We start from the raw sequence: 15,244 nt of genomic DNA, 5'->3' as shown, positions 1-15,244 counted from the left end.
GGCTCACGGGCCCAGCCGCTCCGCGGCATGTGGGATCTTCCCGGACCGGGGCACGAACCCGTGTCCCCTGCATCGGCCGGCGGACTCTCAACCACTGCACCACCAGGGAAGCCCCTATTTTTTTTAATTAATTTGTTTTTTTCTAATATTTGCTATTGTGCAAAATTTGGAAAATATTAAAAATTTTAAACCATTTATAACCCTTGCCCGTGCACATCTGGAAATAAATAATGCCTGGTTTTACCTAACTGATATTATGTACACTTTGTAACCTCCTTGCTTCCCAACAATACACATGCCAGCATTTTCACTCCAAACTCTTTGTAATGGACCTGCGTAATGGTCCATTCTTTAGAATACTTATTTCCATTTTTTCCTGTTATACTTCAGCAAACACTACTGCATAAACAATAAATCTGCGTGATTCAGATGATTAGGATAGAGATAACTGCCAGATTGTTTTTCCCTTTTACCGTTCTATCAGCATCCTTGTCAGGATTGGGCGTTTTAAATTTTCTTTTAACAAGATTATTTATGTTGTCAGGCACGTGGGACTGTCTTGGCGGGCTGTCGTTAAAGTGAGGTTGGGACATGAAGGGTGCAATATTTTTCCTCTATGCCCAGACTGGGACTTGGGCTCCACCTTTTAGAGCGGGTCTTCCTCGGGACTGCAATAAGGACTGATTTCGTTTTCAACCGCCAGGCGTCTCCGTTTTCCTCTCTGAGAAGCGTAGAGTTGGTGAACTGCCTATTTTCTCAGGATTCTCGGTGCTCCGGCTCAAACGTTAACTAACCACCTCTGACCAGAAGTCCTGAAAATGCCTAACCACCTCTGACCAGAGGTCCTGAAAATGCCTACCGTGGGCCCCAGGGAGTGGGCCCGAGCAGGGAGGCGCCCTCTGGCTCCCTCTCCCCGACTTGAAGAAGCAGAAGAAACTGTGCCAGCAAAGGCCGGACCCCCAGCGGCGGCTGGAGACCCAGCCCTTGCAACTTCAATCTTCCCAGGGAGCCCAGGCGGAGACGCTGGTTTAGATAGAGGCGGTAACTGCTTCGAGCTGAGACAGACAACCAGTGACCTGACTGACGCAAACCCCAAACAACGCCCGACTCGGCAGCAGTGATACAGCCCGAGTCCTGAGGTCGCCCGGGGTCCCAGCTGACAGTCGACTAACGCTGAGCTTTCCGGTGGCCCAAGTGCGCACTAGAGGCGAAGCTCGCGTGGGCCGGAGCGCAGGGCGCACGCTCTCCAGGGGCGGTGCTTGAGGCCCGCGGGGCCCGAGCGCCTGAAGCGGGCGGAGCCAGGGCGGACAGGGTAACGCGGCGCACGCGCGGCGGCGATGGCTGTCGCAATGGCGCCCCTTCAGCGGGTTTGGGTGTTGCGGTGCTCCTGCTGCCGCCTCTTCCAGGCGCACCAGGTGGGGCCTCCTCCTCCTCAGAGCATGGGGATGGCGGGCAGGACGAGGTGGGGTCGCGGGGGGGCCAGACCTCCTCCCCCAGGCGTGGGCGCCGTCTCGTGCGGTTGCGGGGTGTGTCTGGGTCCCGGACAAATGACGATGTCTGTCCTGAGAACTAGGTTTTATTGATGTGGCTTCCCCGTAACGTTGTTCTGGGCTTTTTTCGTTTTTTGCTTGGTGGTTGTAAGATTCGCGGAAACCAGCCAATGGTTTCTGCCGAGGCGGCCTTGTGAATTCTATCTGGCGGGTGGTCGGGCACACCAGGTTGAGGGTAGAGGATAGCCTCCATTATGCAGAGCCTAGCCCCCAAAATGGCTCTTTCTTCATTTAAATACAAGGGAAATGATAGTTTTAAAAACTGAGGCACGACTGGGCACCCCTGCTGGCACTCTTTGGCTCTGCCCGTAGTGAGGGACTCGACGCCTACTCAGAGTGTAAATAGCCTCGCGCCTTTAAACAGGATAATCGAAGTTTCTAAAACGTAATGCTTCCCTGACTGAAAACGTAAAATAGGGGATGTCACTTAACCTGTTCTTTCCTGAATCACGTTCTGTCTCGCTGCTTGATGCTGTCAAGGTTGTCATCGTATCCGGTTCTGGTAGTCCCCTGCTAATTTGCTGTGCCCTGAAGAAGGGGAGCATCAAATTGCATACAAAATGTATGTACAAACATAGAAAATGTATGTTTAAAAGCCAGTAAGAGGCTGGGTATGCACCTTTAAGTTCGCTGTGACTTTGTAAGGGTCATTTTAGGGGCTTAGAAACTTTTTACTTATTTCATTGTTTTGGTTCTAGGAGTTGAGAATAAATGGGAATCATTTCCACTTTTCAATTATTATATATATAACGTAGTTCGTGTTCTCATGGTCATTTTCAACTCTGAAAAGTGATTTGAAACCAAGTGGGAAAAGAGGGTTAACAGTTTAATTCCAAGTCGGCTGTGTATCAGGCAGTTTCACACATCTCATTTAATTTCAACAGCCTGTGAATTCTGTATCTTCATTCCCCAGAGGTTACTGTGTGTCCTTCCAGAGCTTTTATTATTTTTTTTAATGCATTTCTTACTTGCATATGTACCTGTAGAAGATACACGGTATTTTTATGGTGTTTGAAGGTAGATGCTGAGAAGTAGAATCTTAGGATATACCCACTTAAATTTGTAATAGATGCTGCTTGTCCTCCTTAGAATCCTTTTAGGTACTTCCCCAAAAGCCCTGATGGTTTTTGTATTAGGATCATATTAATCATGTTAATTTTTATGAATCAACCGAGACATCTTTGTGATGTTAAGCATGGCATTTCATTCCATCTTTTAAAACAGTTTTGGTGCCCCTTGATAACATTTTCTTTGTTGCCTTTACAAATGGATTTATTTCTTTAATTATCTCTTCTAAGTAGATGTTTGCATATAAGCTTACATTAATTTTTGAAGATATATTAATTTTCTACCTAGCCCCTATATTAGATTGTCTTACTGGTCTTAGTAGTTTTTCATTTAGTTATCTTGAGTTTTAAAGAAATAAATCATATCATCCATAAATAAGGATAGTTTTTTTTCCCTTTCCATTTTCATACCTCTTGCTATGTTCTCTTTTCCAATTCCATCAGTTAGTACATCCAGAAAAAAATGGTAAATAATAGTGCAGATCCTTGACTTGTTCTTGACTTTCATAGGAATGCTGGTGGTGATTCTGCAGCTTTAGAGCTAGATGTAAGGCATTTTATTATGTTAAGAGAGAATCCATCTAGTCAGATTTATCAAGAATTGAAATATCATGGAATTTTTTTATGAGAATCACAGATAGTAGAGATCTAATTTGATTTAGTTTCATATGGATAGCCAGTTTTCCAGAACCACTTATTAAATAGTCTCTTCTTTCTTCACCTTTATAATATACTAAATTTTCATACATATGTTGGTTTGTTTCTGGACTCTTTATTCTTTTCCACTGATCTCTTTATTATTTCTGATCTAGTTCCGCCTGTTTCAAATAATTACTTTAGCTATAATTCTGAAATTTCATTGTAGGTGAAAAAGAGTCTCAAATGGACATGCAAAGCTTGTGGAGAGAAGCAGTCATTTTTGCGGGTGAGTCGCAAGCAGCAGAGTGTCTAATACCCATACCAGGAAGCAGGTGGGACCCCAGCCCTGCAGAAACATATTTCTCATGGAACCCAGTGTTCCATTTTTGGCTCAAGTTCATTGGATATAGCGCTCCTGCTCCCTAAGATCATCTTCCTTCAGGAAGCGAAATGAATGGAGCAGTGCCTGGAAAGTTACCTTTCTTTTTTTATTCAGTCTGTAAGTATTTACTGAGTAACTTCTGTATGCAGGCATGGGACACAATGGAAGGTAAGACCATGTTGTTATTGCCTTCACCAATCTGCTCTTGTGGAACAGGATGAGAAACTAAAACACACACATGTAATTTAAAACTAGACTGAGCAAACTGAGAGGAAAGTACAGGGGTCTGTAAGAAGATAACTGAGTAATCAGACCTAACTGGGGATGGGCAGACAGCTGTTGGTAGATGCAGGGGTGTGAGAGGGGGCAGGCAGGTTGTGAAGGTAGTCAGGAGATGAAAGAGCACGTGGACTGGGGGGAGCATGTTGTAAATGCTCTTATTAGCCCAGTTTTTTCACCCAGCATCACAGTTCTTTTCAAGTCCATACTTACCGACCCACCTGATCTCTAATATCACAGGGTCCTCATTGAGCCCCTTGTTCACCTGCTCCAGCCCTTGATGCCACCTCTCCAGCCTCATCTCATCATTCTCCTCCTTCAGCCATAGGGGCTTTTCCTTCTGACCTTGAAACAATCCAAATCTGCTTCCCTCTTAGGGCCTTTGTGCTCATTGTTGGGGCTTCCCCTAGTTAATCTCATTACCCTGATCAGAAATATAGGCGAGTGTGTTTATGTGAGTATTGTCCATCTGAGACTATAAATTCCGTGGGAAGAGAGGGTTTGCCTATTTTACTTATATACCTTTTTTTTTTTTTTTTTTTTTTTTTTTATTTTGGGGCCTCCTCGCCCACGGGCCCAGCCGCTCCGTGGCACGTGGGATCCTCCCGGACCGGGGCACGAACCCGTATCCCCTGCATCGGCAGGCGGACTCTCAACCACTGCGCCACCAGGGAGGCCCTATACCCTTTTTAAAAACATTGAAGTATAGTTGATTTACAATATTATGTTAGTATCAGGTGTATAGCAAAGTGATTCAGTTATACATTTTTTTTTCTTATTTTCCATTATAGTTTATTATAAGAAATTGAATGTAGTTCCCTGTGCTATACAGTAAATCCTTGTTGTTTATCTGTTTTATATAGTGTGTATCTGTTAATCCCATACTCCTAATTTATTCCCCTCCCCCTCTTCCCCTTTTGGTAACCAGAAGTTTATTTTCTATGTCTGTGTGTTTCTGTTTTGTAAATAAATTCACTTGTATTATTTTTTTAGATTCCACATATAAGTGATATCATACAGTATTTGTCTTTGTCTGACTTGCTTCACTTAATATGATACACTCTGGGTCCATCCATGTTGTTGCAAATGGCAATATTTCTTTCTTTTTTATGGCCGAGTAATTTCCCATTGTGTGTGTGTGTGTGTGTATACACACACACACACATACATACACCCCATATCTTCTTTATCCACTCATCTGTTGATGGACACTTATATACCCTTTTTTGTATGTTTTGCTGATGTACTCTTGGCACCTAGCACAGTGCCTGTTACATAGTCAGTGCTTGCTCAAGTAATGTTTGTTGAATGAGTAAGTGACAAATCCCACATTGATGGGCATTTAGGTTGATTTTAGTTTTCATTGTTATGAACAACTCTGCAATGAAGCTTCTTACAAATACCTCTTTCTTCACTTGACCAATTATTTCCTTAGGACGAATTCCTAGAAGTTAAATCAGAGGAATTCTTTTGAGCAAGGTTCTTTTAGTTGCAAGTAATAGGAAAAAAAACACTTCAGCAAAATTTAAAATGTACTGGCAAGGTAATGGCGTATCTTGGGGGGAATCCGAGGAAGGAGCTTCATCCTTGACCCCTTGAAGAACCAACCCCAGGAACTGAAAAGCTGCCAACAACACAAGCATCATCTTTTCCCTCCCTTCTCCTCCCTTCACCCAGTTTCTCCCTATACCTTCCTCCCTCTCTTCCTATCTCCCCTCCTTCCCTTCCTCTCTGTTCCCAGCTCAAAGTAACATACTCCACTCACAGACCACAGAATCTCATTTCACACCAACTGGAATAGCTGAGTCCCATTTATAAAACTGCTGGGAGAAACAATCTGATTGACCTGGTTGATTCAGATGTCCACCGCTGGTCCAGTCAGTTGGGATGGGTGGGAGTGGGGACAGTTTGGTCATCTGTCAGTAAGCGTAGCTGCTGAGGCCTACCTTGAGATTGGGTCTCAGAAGGCAGGGGCTGGCTCATAGCTAGTGACTGCTGCTTGTTTTAGATGTCAACATGTATTTCTGAATTCCTGAGGAAGCTTTGCCTTCCTCTCAGCACCCCCATGCTTGTGCAGTGGTATATGGCTTATGACTGACTAGGCCACAGTAGCGAACAGACACCAAAATTGTGGTGGCTTAACGCAATAGAAGTTGTTTCTCTTGCTCTTGTAACACTCCTGGGAGAGATTGCGATCAGCAGGGCAGCTGTCCTTGGTATGGTCATCCGGGGACCCAGGCACCTGTAATCTTGAGGTTCTGTTATTCCCTGAGGCTTGTCTCCCACTGCCTCTTGCCCCTCAAAGGAGCAAGATCAGGGAGGAGCTACCCAGAAAGGATCTGGAAGTGGCTTACATTCCACTGGGAAGAACCTAGTCTCATGGCCACACCTGACTGCAAGGAAGACTGGAAAATGTAGTCTAGTCTGCTCCCAGATGAGGGGAGAATGCATTTCAGTATTCAGGCAGCAGTCTCTGCTATGCAGGAGAGCATTCACCCTACCAGTTATGCCAGACATAAGTTGTCAGTCATTTTAGAATTTTGTTTTTCAATTTATTTTGTTGACGTATAGCTGAGTTACAATGTTGTGCTAATTTCTGTTGCACAGCAAAGTGGTTCAGTTTTTGTATACATATGTGTGTGTGTGTGTGTGTGTGTATATACACACACACATACACATCCTTTTTCATATTTTTTTCCATTATGGTTTATCACAGAATATTGAATGTAGTTCCCTATGCTATACAGTAGGGCCTTGTTGTTTATCCATTCTATATATAATAGTTTGCATCGCTAATCCCAAACTCCCAATCCATCCCTCCCCCAGCCCACTCCCTCTTGGCAACCATAAGTCAGTTATCAGTCTTTTTAAACTTTGTCTTTCTCCTCTCCAGTTCCTTTCCTCCCATTCTCACTTGAACTTTCCCCAGATGGAATTTCACTTCCCACCAGTCCGCTAAAATTGCTCATGTCAAAGTCAGCAGTGGTCTCTGTGTTGCTAAAAATAATGGTTGGTTCTCAGTCCTCGAGTGACTTGACTTATTGGTAGCATTTGTCAGAGTTTGTCACTTCTTCCTCCTTGAAGCATTGTCTTCACTTGGACTTCTAGTCATCCTGCTCCTGGTTTTCCTCCTATCTTCCTGGCTGTGTTTCAGTCCTCTTTGCTAGTTTTTTTCCCATCTCCTCATCTTCTAAACCTTAGAGTGCTCTAGCACTCAGTTTTTTGACCTCTTGTCTAGCTACACTCATTCCCTTGGTCGTCTGAGATGAGACAATCTGACAATTCTCAAATGTCTATCTCAGACCCCAGGCCTGCCCCTGAACTTGTGTATGCTTCCAACCACTTACCGCTCTGCTGGATATCTAAGAGGCATCCCAAACCTGTATCCCCAAATGAAGCCCTCACCTTACCCTCACCAACCTGCTCTTCCCACAGTCATCCCCAACTCTTAAGTGCCAAATCCCTGTTTCTAGTTGTTTGGGCTAAAAACCTTGAACTCATCCCTGACTCCTCTTTTTCTTTTACACTCTTCATCTGATCCATCAGCAAATTTTGTCAGCCCTACCTTCAGGATATACCCAGACTGTGCCCACTTGCTACCACAGTGGTCTGAGTTGCCTCAGTATTTGCTGCAACCTCCTGACTGGTCACCTGCTTCTGCCATACAGTCTCAGCACCACAGCTGGAGGGTCCTACTGAAACATATGCAAGATCATGTCAGACCTTCCAGGTTAGAGCAACATTCATGCTCCTACAGACAGGGCCAGGTTGGGGCAGGGGGCCCCTTTTCAAAAGCAGAAAAAAAAACTGCTAATTAAAGGTACTAGAATATTAAGCTTTTCCTTTCTTTCATGGTCTCCTGACTTTTCCTGATGTCTTTTATTTACTAGTTTCAAAATTTACTATTTAATATCTTCCTGTGTAAAGAAAAACTAACATTTAAAATTGTGCAACACCATTTATATTGTGCAACACCAGTTATAAATGCAAAGAGCATTTAGTACATATGTGGAACATATGCAGAATAATATAAGAGCATTTGGTGTATACGTAGAATCATCAGAATTGCACAATTTGTATTTTGTAGCTCATACATGCCTACATATTTCATTCCTACCAGAACAGTGGAGATGTTGCACAAAATTAACTATTTTTACTTCACTGCTTGATACACGCACATTCTACCCATACTCTGAACCTTTAGCTCACTGATGAGTAAGGAAGTACTGAGAGGAAAAGGAACTGGGAAAGATTGCCCTATCCTTCACTTTTTTTTCTGTGTCATTATTTTCAGCATAGGCTATTCCAGGGAGGTAACAGGAGTAAGAAAAGATATGACACGTTTCCTTGGTTGTTCATATTTTTTAGAATACCCTTGCCTCCTTTCTGCAACCGAAGCAAGTTCTGATTCCAGTGGAAAGCCCAGCCTCTCAGGCTGAGGTTGCCCCCCACGTACTTTTGTTGTGCTTTATTTTGTGTTGCTGTAAAGAAAGTTCTGATGAGGAAAATAATAAGTAGTAAATGTTCTCTTTTTGGGGAAAAAAAAAAAGACTTGTACACACCGTCTGAACTTGGAGCCTCACTGAATTCCCACACCTTGTGAGTTCACTGCAATTCTGTGCTCCTCAGTCATCAGTCATGCTGTATGCAAAAGGAGTGACAAGAAACAGTGGACACATTTGGTGTCCACGACTCACAAACATGCTTCATTATCTCACCAGACTTTACTTACACAATACAAGTTCAAAGATTATTAAGAATTTCAAGATGGAGACAGCAGAGCAGATCTCATGCCTATAAGGCTGACTCTGCCTGTAACGGGGCCTACACTCTCAAACCTCATCTCCTACCATCTTCCCCCTAGACCATTCAGCTCCAGCCACTTGGCCTCCTCACCGTTCCTCCAAAATGCCAGGCTCAGGGTCTTTGCACTCCTTTCCGTTTCATCGCTTCTGCTGAATGTTCTTCCCCCAGGTATCTATGTGGCTTGTTTCTGCCTATCTTCCTATTTTGTGCTCAGATGTCACCCTCTCAGTGATCCACTCCTTGACGTCGTGAACACACATATAAAATTGTCTACTGTGTCCACACACTGCCCCACCCCGCTTCATTGCCATACTTTCCTCAGAAGCACTTCTCACCATCTGATGGCCATATAGGTGACTTATGTGCTTATTATCTGTCTATTCTCACTACAGTGTGAGCTCCATAATGACAGTAGTGTTTGTCCATTCCTGTATTGTGTTGTCCTTACCTAGTTCAGGGCCTGGCACATAATAGGTGCTTAATAAATATTTATTGAACAAATGAGTGACTGCTAAGTGAAAAAATGTATCTCATCTATTTTATATTCTTTTGATTATGAGTGAGGTGTATCATTTCATGTGTTTATTGGCAATTTGCGTTACTTCTCTTCTGAATTTCTTATGTTCATTAACCAATTTGTGTGGGATTTTGGGTTGAGTTTGGCTTTGATATATAAAGTTCAGGGTGATGGTGGGCAGTCAGATAGACTGAAACTATTAGTCCCTGAGACTGTTAGTTTGTAAATCACTGCAGAAACAGCAGTCATTGTTTGGGTTCCTGCATGGTGCTTTGGGCCTTGTGAAGTACAGTTCTATCCTCCCTGGGTTGCAGCTCTAATGGATCTATTTCTCAGCATTCTGTCAACACTTTTTAAACTTGATATTTTTGTTTGTTTGTTTCTCAGGCTTATGGTGAGGGCTCTGGTGCTGACTGTAGACAACATGTCCAAAAATTAAATCTGCTGCAGGGACAGATTTCAGAGATGTCACTCAGGTATAGTAATTTGAGGGAGGCATGGTTGTCTTGCCCTGTTTTTATCTTGAGTGGATGGTGGAAGTCTATGACGGAGAAATCCCTTAGAGTTCCATGTCTTACAATATGGCAATTAGATACTGAACAATCTTCTCACTGAAATTAATTTAAAATGCCAGCCACAATATTTTAAATGCACTGAGAGATGACAAGAAGGTAAGTAACCATCAGAGGCCAAAAATGAAGCAAAAGCCAAAATCCAGAGAATAAGCAGCTGGGCTGCTGAGGCAATTGAAACCTGTTGCCCTTCAGCTTCCATGCATCTGGGAGGGAAGCAGGAGACAAAGACAAAGCCGAGGGTCTTCACTGTGGGAAGGTCCATAGGAGACCACCACATAAAGCTGAGTCCCCAAAGGACTACACCCTCAGCATACAAATGAACTAGAAATGCACCCCTTCCATAGCAGGGACCCAGCCTGTGTTGACCTTGGCACTGACTGAAGAAGGGAAATACTGCTCCAGGATTTTATAAGCACAAGGAATCTGTCACATGGCCTTTAAGCCTTTTACACATGCTGTGTGAAAAGTCTCAAGCTGAGAACTTATTTTTAAATTGTCCCAGGAACAGAGGTAAATGCAGCTCCTTTTTGGAGCAATACATCTTCAACCCAGGTATCAAAGAATTCCGACATATAAAGTTCCAAGGAGCATATACCCAAAGTTAAAAATCATTTAACTTACTTAAGGAAGTATGTCACCATGAGCAAAAGACAGCAGAAATGACAGAAAAGTCAGACCCAAAAAGAGTTCAGAATACATAATATTTCATGTTTAATATATTTAATGAAATTAAAAGAGGGGGGTTGCTAATATGAGGAGCAAGAGACTTTAAAAAATAACCAGTTTTAAAAAAACCCAAAAAGTTTGTAGAAATGAAAAGTATAGTCATTGAAATTAAAAGTTTAGTGGACCATTGAACAGATCAAGTGCAACTGAAGAGAGAATTAGTGAAATGGAAGACCAATCTGAAGAAATTAATCACAGTGCAGCACAGAAAGATAAAAAGGTGGAAAATATAAGTTCAGAGACATGAAGGATACAGAAAAGAGTTCCAGCAGGAGATAATAAAGAGAAGGGGACAAAGGCAATATTTGCAGGGAAATGAACAGAACATTTTCCAAAATCAAAGGGCTTACATTCTTAGATTCAGGAAACACAGTAAATCCCAAACTAGATGAAAACATTGTGTAGGTAGGAAATCCTAATGAGCCTGTCTATACAAAAGCTACTAGAACTAATAAGTTAATTTAGTAAGATCACAAGGATACATGGTCAACATACAAAACTAAATTTTATTTTTATATAAATGCAGTGAACAGTTGGAAAATCATTTTAAAACTCAAATACCATTTATAATACCATCAAAAAATAAAGGGGCTTCCCTGGTGGTGCAGTGGTTGAGAGTCCGCCTGCCGATGCAGGGGACACGGGTTTGTGCCCCGGTCCGGGAAGATCCCACATGCCACGGAGTGGCTGGGCCCGTGAGCCATGGCCGCTGAGCCTGCACGTCCGGAGCCTATGCTCCGCAACGGGAGAGGCCACAGCAGTGAGAGACCCGCATACCGCAAAAGAAATAAAAAATAATAAAATGAAATAAAATACATAGGGATAAACATAACCCAAAAATGTGCAAGAAATTTTCAGTAAAAACTATAAAACATTGCTGAGAGAAATTAAAGAAGATCTAAATGAAGAAATATGACATGTTCATGGATTGCAAAACTCAATATTGTTAAGATGTCAGTTCATCCTAAATTGATCTGTAGAGTCTGCCATTAGGTTCCAATCAAAATTCCAGCAGTTTTTTTTTTTTTTTTTTAAGAAATTGACAAACTGATCCTAAAATTTATATAGAAATGCAATTGCCAAAACAGTGATGATAAAGAACAAAACTGGAGGACGACTTCTACAGCCTGATTTCAAGATTCACTATAACACTACAGCAATCAAGATAATAGTGTGATTTTGGTGAAAGACTAGACATATAGATAACATCAGAAGGCAAATGAAGGGACTTCCCTGGTGGTCCAGTGGTAAAGAATCCGCCTTATGCAGGGGACATGGGTTCGATCCCTGGTCAGGGAACTAAGATCCCACATGCCGCGGGACAGCTGAGCCTGTGCACCACAACTACTGAGCTCACACGCCTCAACTAGAGAGCCTGTGTGCTGCAAACTACAGAGCCCACATGCCCTTGAACCTGCACGCCACAGCTAGAGAAGAGAAAACACGCACACCACAACTAGAGAGAAGCCCACGTGCCACAACTGAGACCCAACACAGCCAAAAATAAATAAAATAAATAGATTCAATGAAGGATGAAAAAAAGGCAAGTGAATAAACAAATAGCGGTATTTCTGTACAGTACTACTCAGCAGCAAAAACAACGTGGGCAAACCTCAAAAACATTGCTAAGTGAAAGAAATCAGACACAAAAGACCACATACTGTAGGGATGAGTGGTATTCTGGGGAGGGGGAATCACCTACAAAGGCATATAAGGGAACTTTGGGGTGATGACAATTTTCTATATCTTGCTAATTATATCTCAATAAATTTTTTTTCTATATCTTGATGGGAGTAATAGATTCAAAGATAAAATTTACCAAACTCATCTAACTGTACACTTAAATTGTTACATTTTAGTGTGTATTAATTATGAATTATACCTCAATAAGTTAATTTTAAAAGACAAAAAAAATCTGCCCTTAGACACAACAACATAATGAAATTGCAGAACATGGAAGACAAAGGGAAGAGTTGAAAAGTAGCTGGAGAGAAGAGAGATCACCTACACAAGAACAGTAGACACCCAGCTTCTCAGGGGTAACATTAGAAGCGAGAAGACAGACCATTACCTTTATATTGCTGAGAGATGTTCTGGAGTTGATGGAGTTGAGTTCCTGAATCATATTACAGTGAGCAGAGTTCTGGCTAGTAGCTGGTAGGACACTGCTCAACTGGACATTGGAGTATCGACCATGTGGCATGGTAGGCGGTTCATATGCGTGATCTTATTTCATCTTCCTCATCACCCTGTGAGGATAATTGGCTTCTGTTTACAGATGAAGAAACTGAAGTAGAGGTGCCCACATTTGGTAGAGTTGGGGTTCTCATTGTAGTTCTCCAGAGAGAGCTCCAATCTGATCGTGTAATGTAACAACCCTGTCTGACATGGGTCGATGTGGCTTTGGTGCTAACCTTCAGTCCTTGCACTATGAATGTTTTCACTGGCCATCCAGCCCTACTCGAGGCTGCAAAGGTTCCAGCTCCTCACTCTGCTTTATGTGGTAAAAGAGCCCTGCTGTCCCTGGGAGGCTGGATGAAGTCACTATGACACATCAAGCTCAGTAAAATGCCTTCTCTTGTAGTGGTTGAGATATAATACAACTGTAAAGACACTCATATGACCCTATGCAATGGGGACATCTCCATTGCTAATGGGAGGGACTCTCTGCTATCCGAGTTCAGCTGACATTAGTCTCTGTGTTCAGGCACTGAGCAGGGCACATGCACACGTATTGTCTTATTTATATTCACAGTGACCCTTGCAATATTATCCCCATTTGTAAATAAAGAAACTGGGATACAGTGATATACCCAGAATCACACTGTCAGTGACAGCCAGTCATTGGCAAAGCCATGATGCAAACTCTGGTCTCTGGGTTAAGAGTGCCACTTCTGCCCTGTGTCACTTTTCCTCTTGCTCCAAGTAACAGATGGTCCCTCTGCCTTCTGAACTGCTGGAAGATTACCAAATCACATCGAAACAACAGAGATAAGTTCTAAGTTCCCCTAAACAGACTTTGATATCCACATCAAGTCCGTGCATCTTGCCATTCCCATCTTCATTGTCCTTCATCTTCCTGGTCATTTTACAAAAGACAAGTGTACGATCTTTCCCTAAGGTCTCTGGAAGAATCCATAAATGCCGACGAGGAGGAAAATGCACGTCCTTGGCAGGCTGTGCCTGCAAGCCTGCAGGTAAGCCAGCAGCACCATCTCGGCCCAGATGCCTGAGCCGGCTCTGTCACAGAGGGGGGGTTCCATTTATTCATTCATTCCTCATTTCTTCAGCAAACGCTTGTTGATGGTACCGAATGATGAGCACTTGGCTTAAAGCTACAGGGAACTCAAAAATGAATAAACCTATCCCTTTCATATGTGTGGAGACAGCAGTGTAAAATAATTACAATACTGTGAAAAGAGCTTTTTCTTCTGGCTGCTTGGTGAATTCTTCTGAACTTAGCTTGAACTTCACCTCCTTGTGCTTCTCCCCTTGTCCCACAGCACTCTCGGCACACTTGTGGTATAGGGAAGGCATGCTGTTGTAAAGTGCCTGGGTTTCCATGTTCCCTTTCTCCAGACAGTCCCACAGCAGGGCTCACATCCAGTTGTTCATTCCCAGGGCCTGGTTAAAGTAGGTACTCAAACAGTGTTTGGATGGGCAGTGCATGTACGAGCTTGAGTGACTGAGTAGGTGATGCCATTGGTACATCCAAGATGCCATGGGTACGCGGAACACTGTGTCCTGCCAGGGACGGGGGGAGTGGGAACAACTGACAGGCTCCCTGGCAGAGCCCCACTGCTCACAGAATCACACTGGCAACGCCCGCTCTCCAGGTGCTCTTCATATTTTTATTATATCAATAAATAGGGGAGATGCTCGTAAGCACACTAACACATCAGCTCTTGCATATTTGGGTCTATACTTCCAGTTTCTTTACTTACAGACTTAATCTTTCATCATTCCTTCTGTAAGAAACACTTGTTTGCATCCTGGAATTTTCACTTACATCATATCTTCTATGTTGCTATATAGCTTTCAATTCTTTTCATTTCAAAAAAGTACCTACAGAATATAGTGGATATGGCAATATTTATTCCCTTCTTATTGGGCATTTAGGATGTTCGCAAACTTTTGCTACTATAAATATTTGCTATAATTTGTAACACTTTGAACATCTCTATGCCTTTGTCTTCATTTGGAACTACTGGGCCAGGGAGTGTGGACATTTGCAAAGTTCTTGGTAAAGTTCTTGTGACCTGCAGCTTTCCCAGAGTGTGTGCCAGTGTGCTCCAGTCAAGGTATCTGTCTCCCGTTACCTTCCAATCAAATTCCTTTCCTGGTGATGGTGTAGACATGGGTCCTGAGGCCCTTAGGCCTCAGAGTTGCACTGGAAATTTTCAGTAAAGGTGTCTGCTTTCCAACTCTGAGAATAAACTTACTTCCCAATCCTGTAGGAAAAACTCCAGCCCTCAAAGAACCGCTGGCTGAAGTACCTGGAAAGGGACTCCAAAGAACTGCAGCTGGAAGAAGGAGGAGTGTGTTTCAACAGACAGTCCTCATCCAAGAGAGAGAAGCCAGACCCTCCCTTCAGTACAGGCCTGCCTAGAAAAAGGTGCCAAGCTAGTAGCCAATCCAGCCCTCACCCATGCCCACCTTGCTGACCTGCGGTTGGGGGTACTGACGAGCAGCTTCCTGTGGTC

General features: G+C 43.1%; 1 protein-coding gene across 1 annotated transcript in view; it reads left to right on the top strand.

The window, feature by feature from the left end:
• Positions 1-1,349: 1,349 nt before the first annotated feature.
• MRNIP (MRN complex interacting protein) overlaps positions 1,350-15,244 on the top strand; it is a 17,621-nt gene continuing 3,726 nt past the window's right edge. The window contains exons 1-5 of the mRNA XM_007465504.1: positions 1,350-1,415; positions 3,483-3,542; positions 9,628-9,716; positions 13,663-13,738; positions 14,999-15,156. Coding sequence (XP_007465566.1) covers positions 1,350-1,415; positions 3,483-3,542; positions 9,628-9,716; positions 13,663-13,738; positions 14,999-15,156 — 449 coding nt within the window. The remainder of the gene's footprint in view (positions 1,416-3,482; positions 3,543-9,627; positions 9,717-13,662; positions 13,739-14,998; positions 15,157-15,244) is intronic.

The sequence above is a fragment of the Lipotes vexillifer genome, unplaced genomic scaffold, assembly GCF_000442215.2.
Source record: "Lipotes vexillifer unplaced genomic scaffold, Lipotes_vexillifer_v1.1 scaffold613, whole genome shotgun sequence".
NCBI lineage: Eukaryota > Metazoa > Chordata > Mammalia > Artiodactyla > Lipotidae > Lipotes > Lipotes vexillifer.
This window is presented reverse-complemented; position numbering and strand designations above follow the sequence as displayed.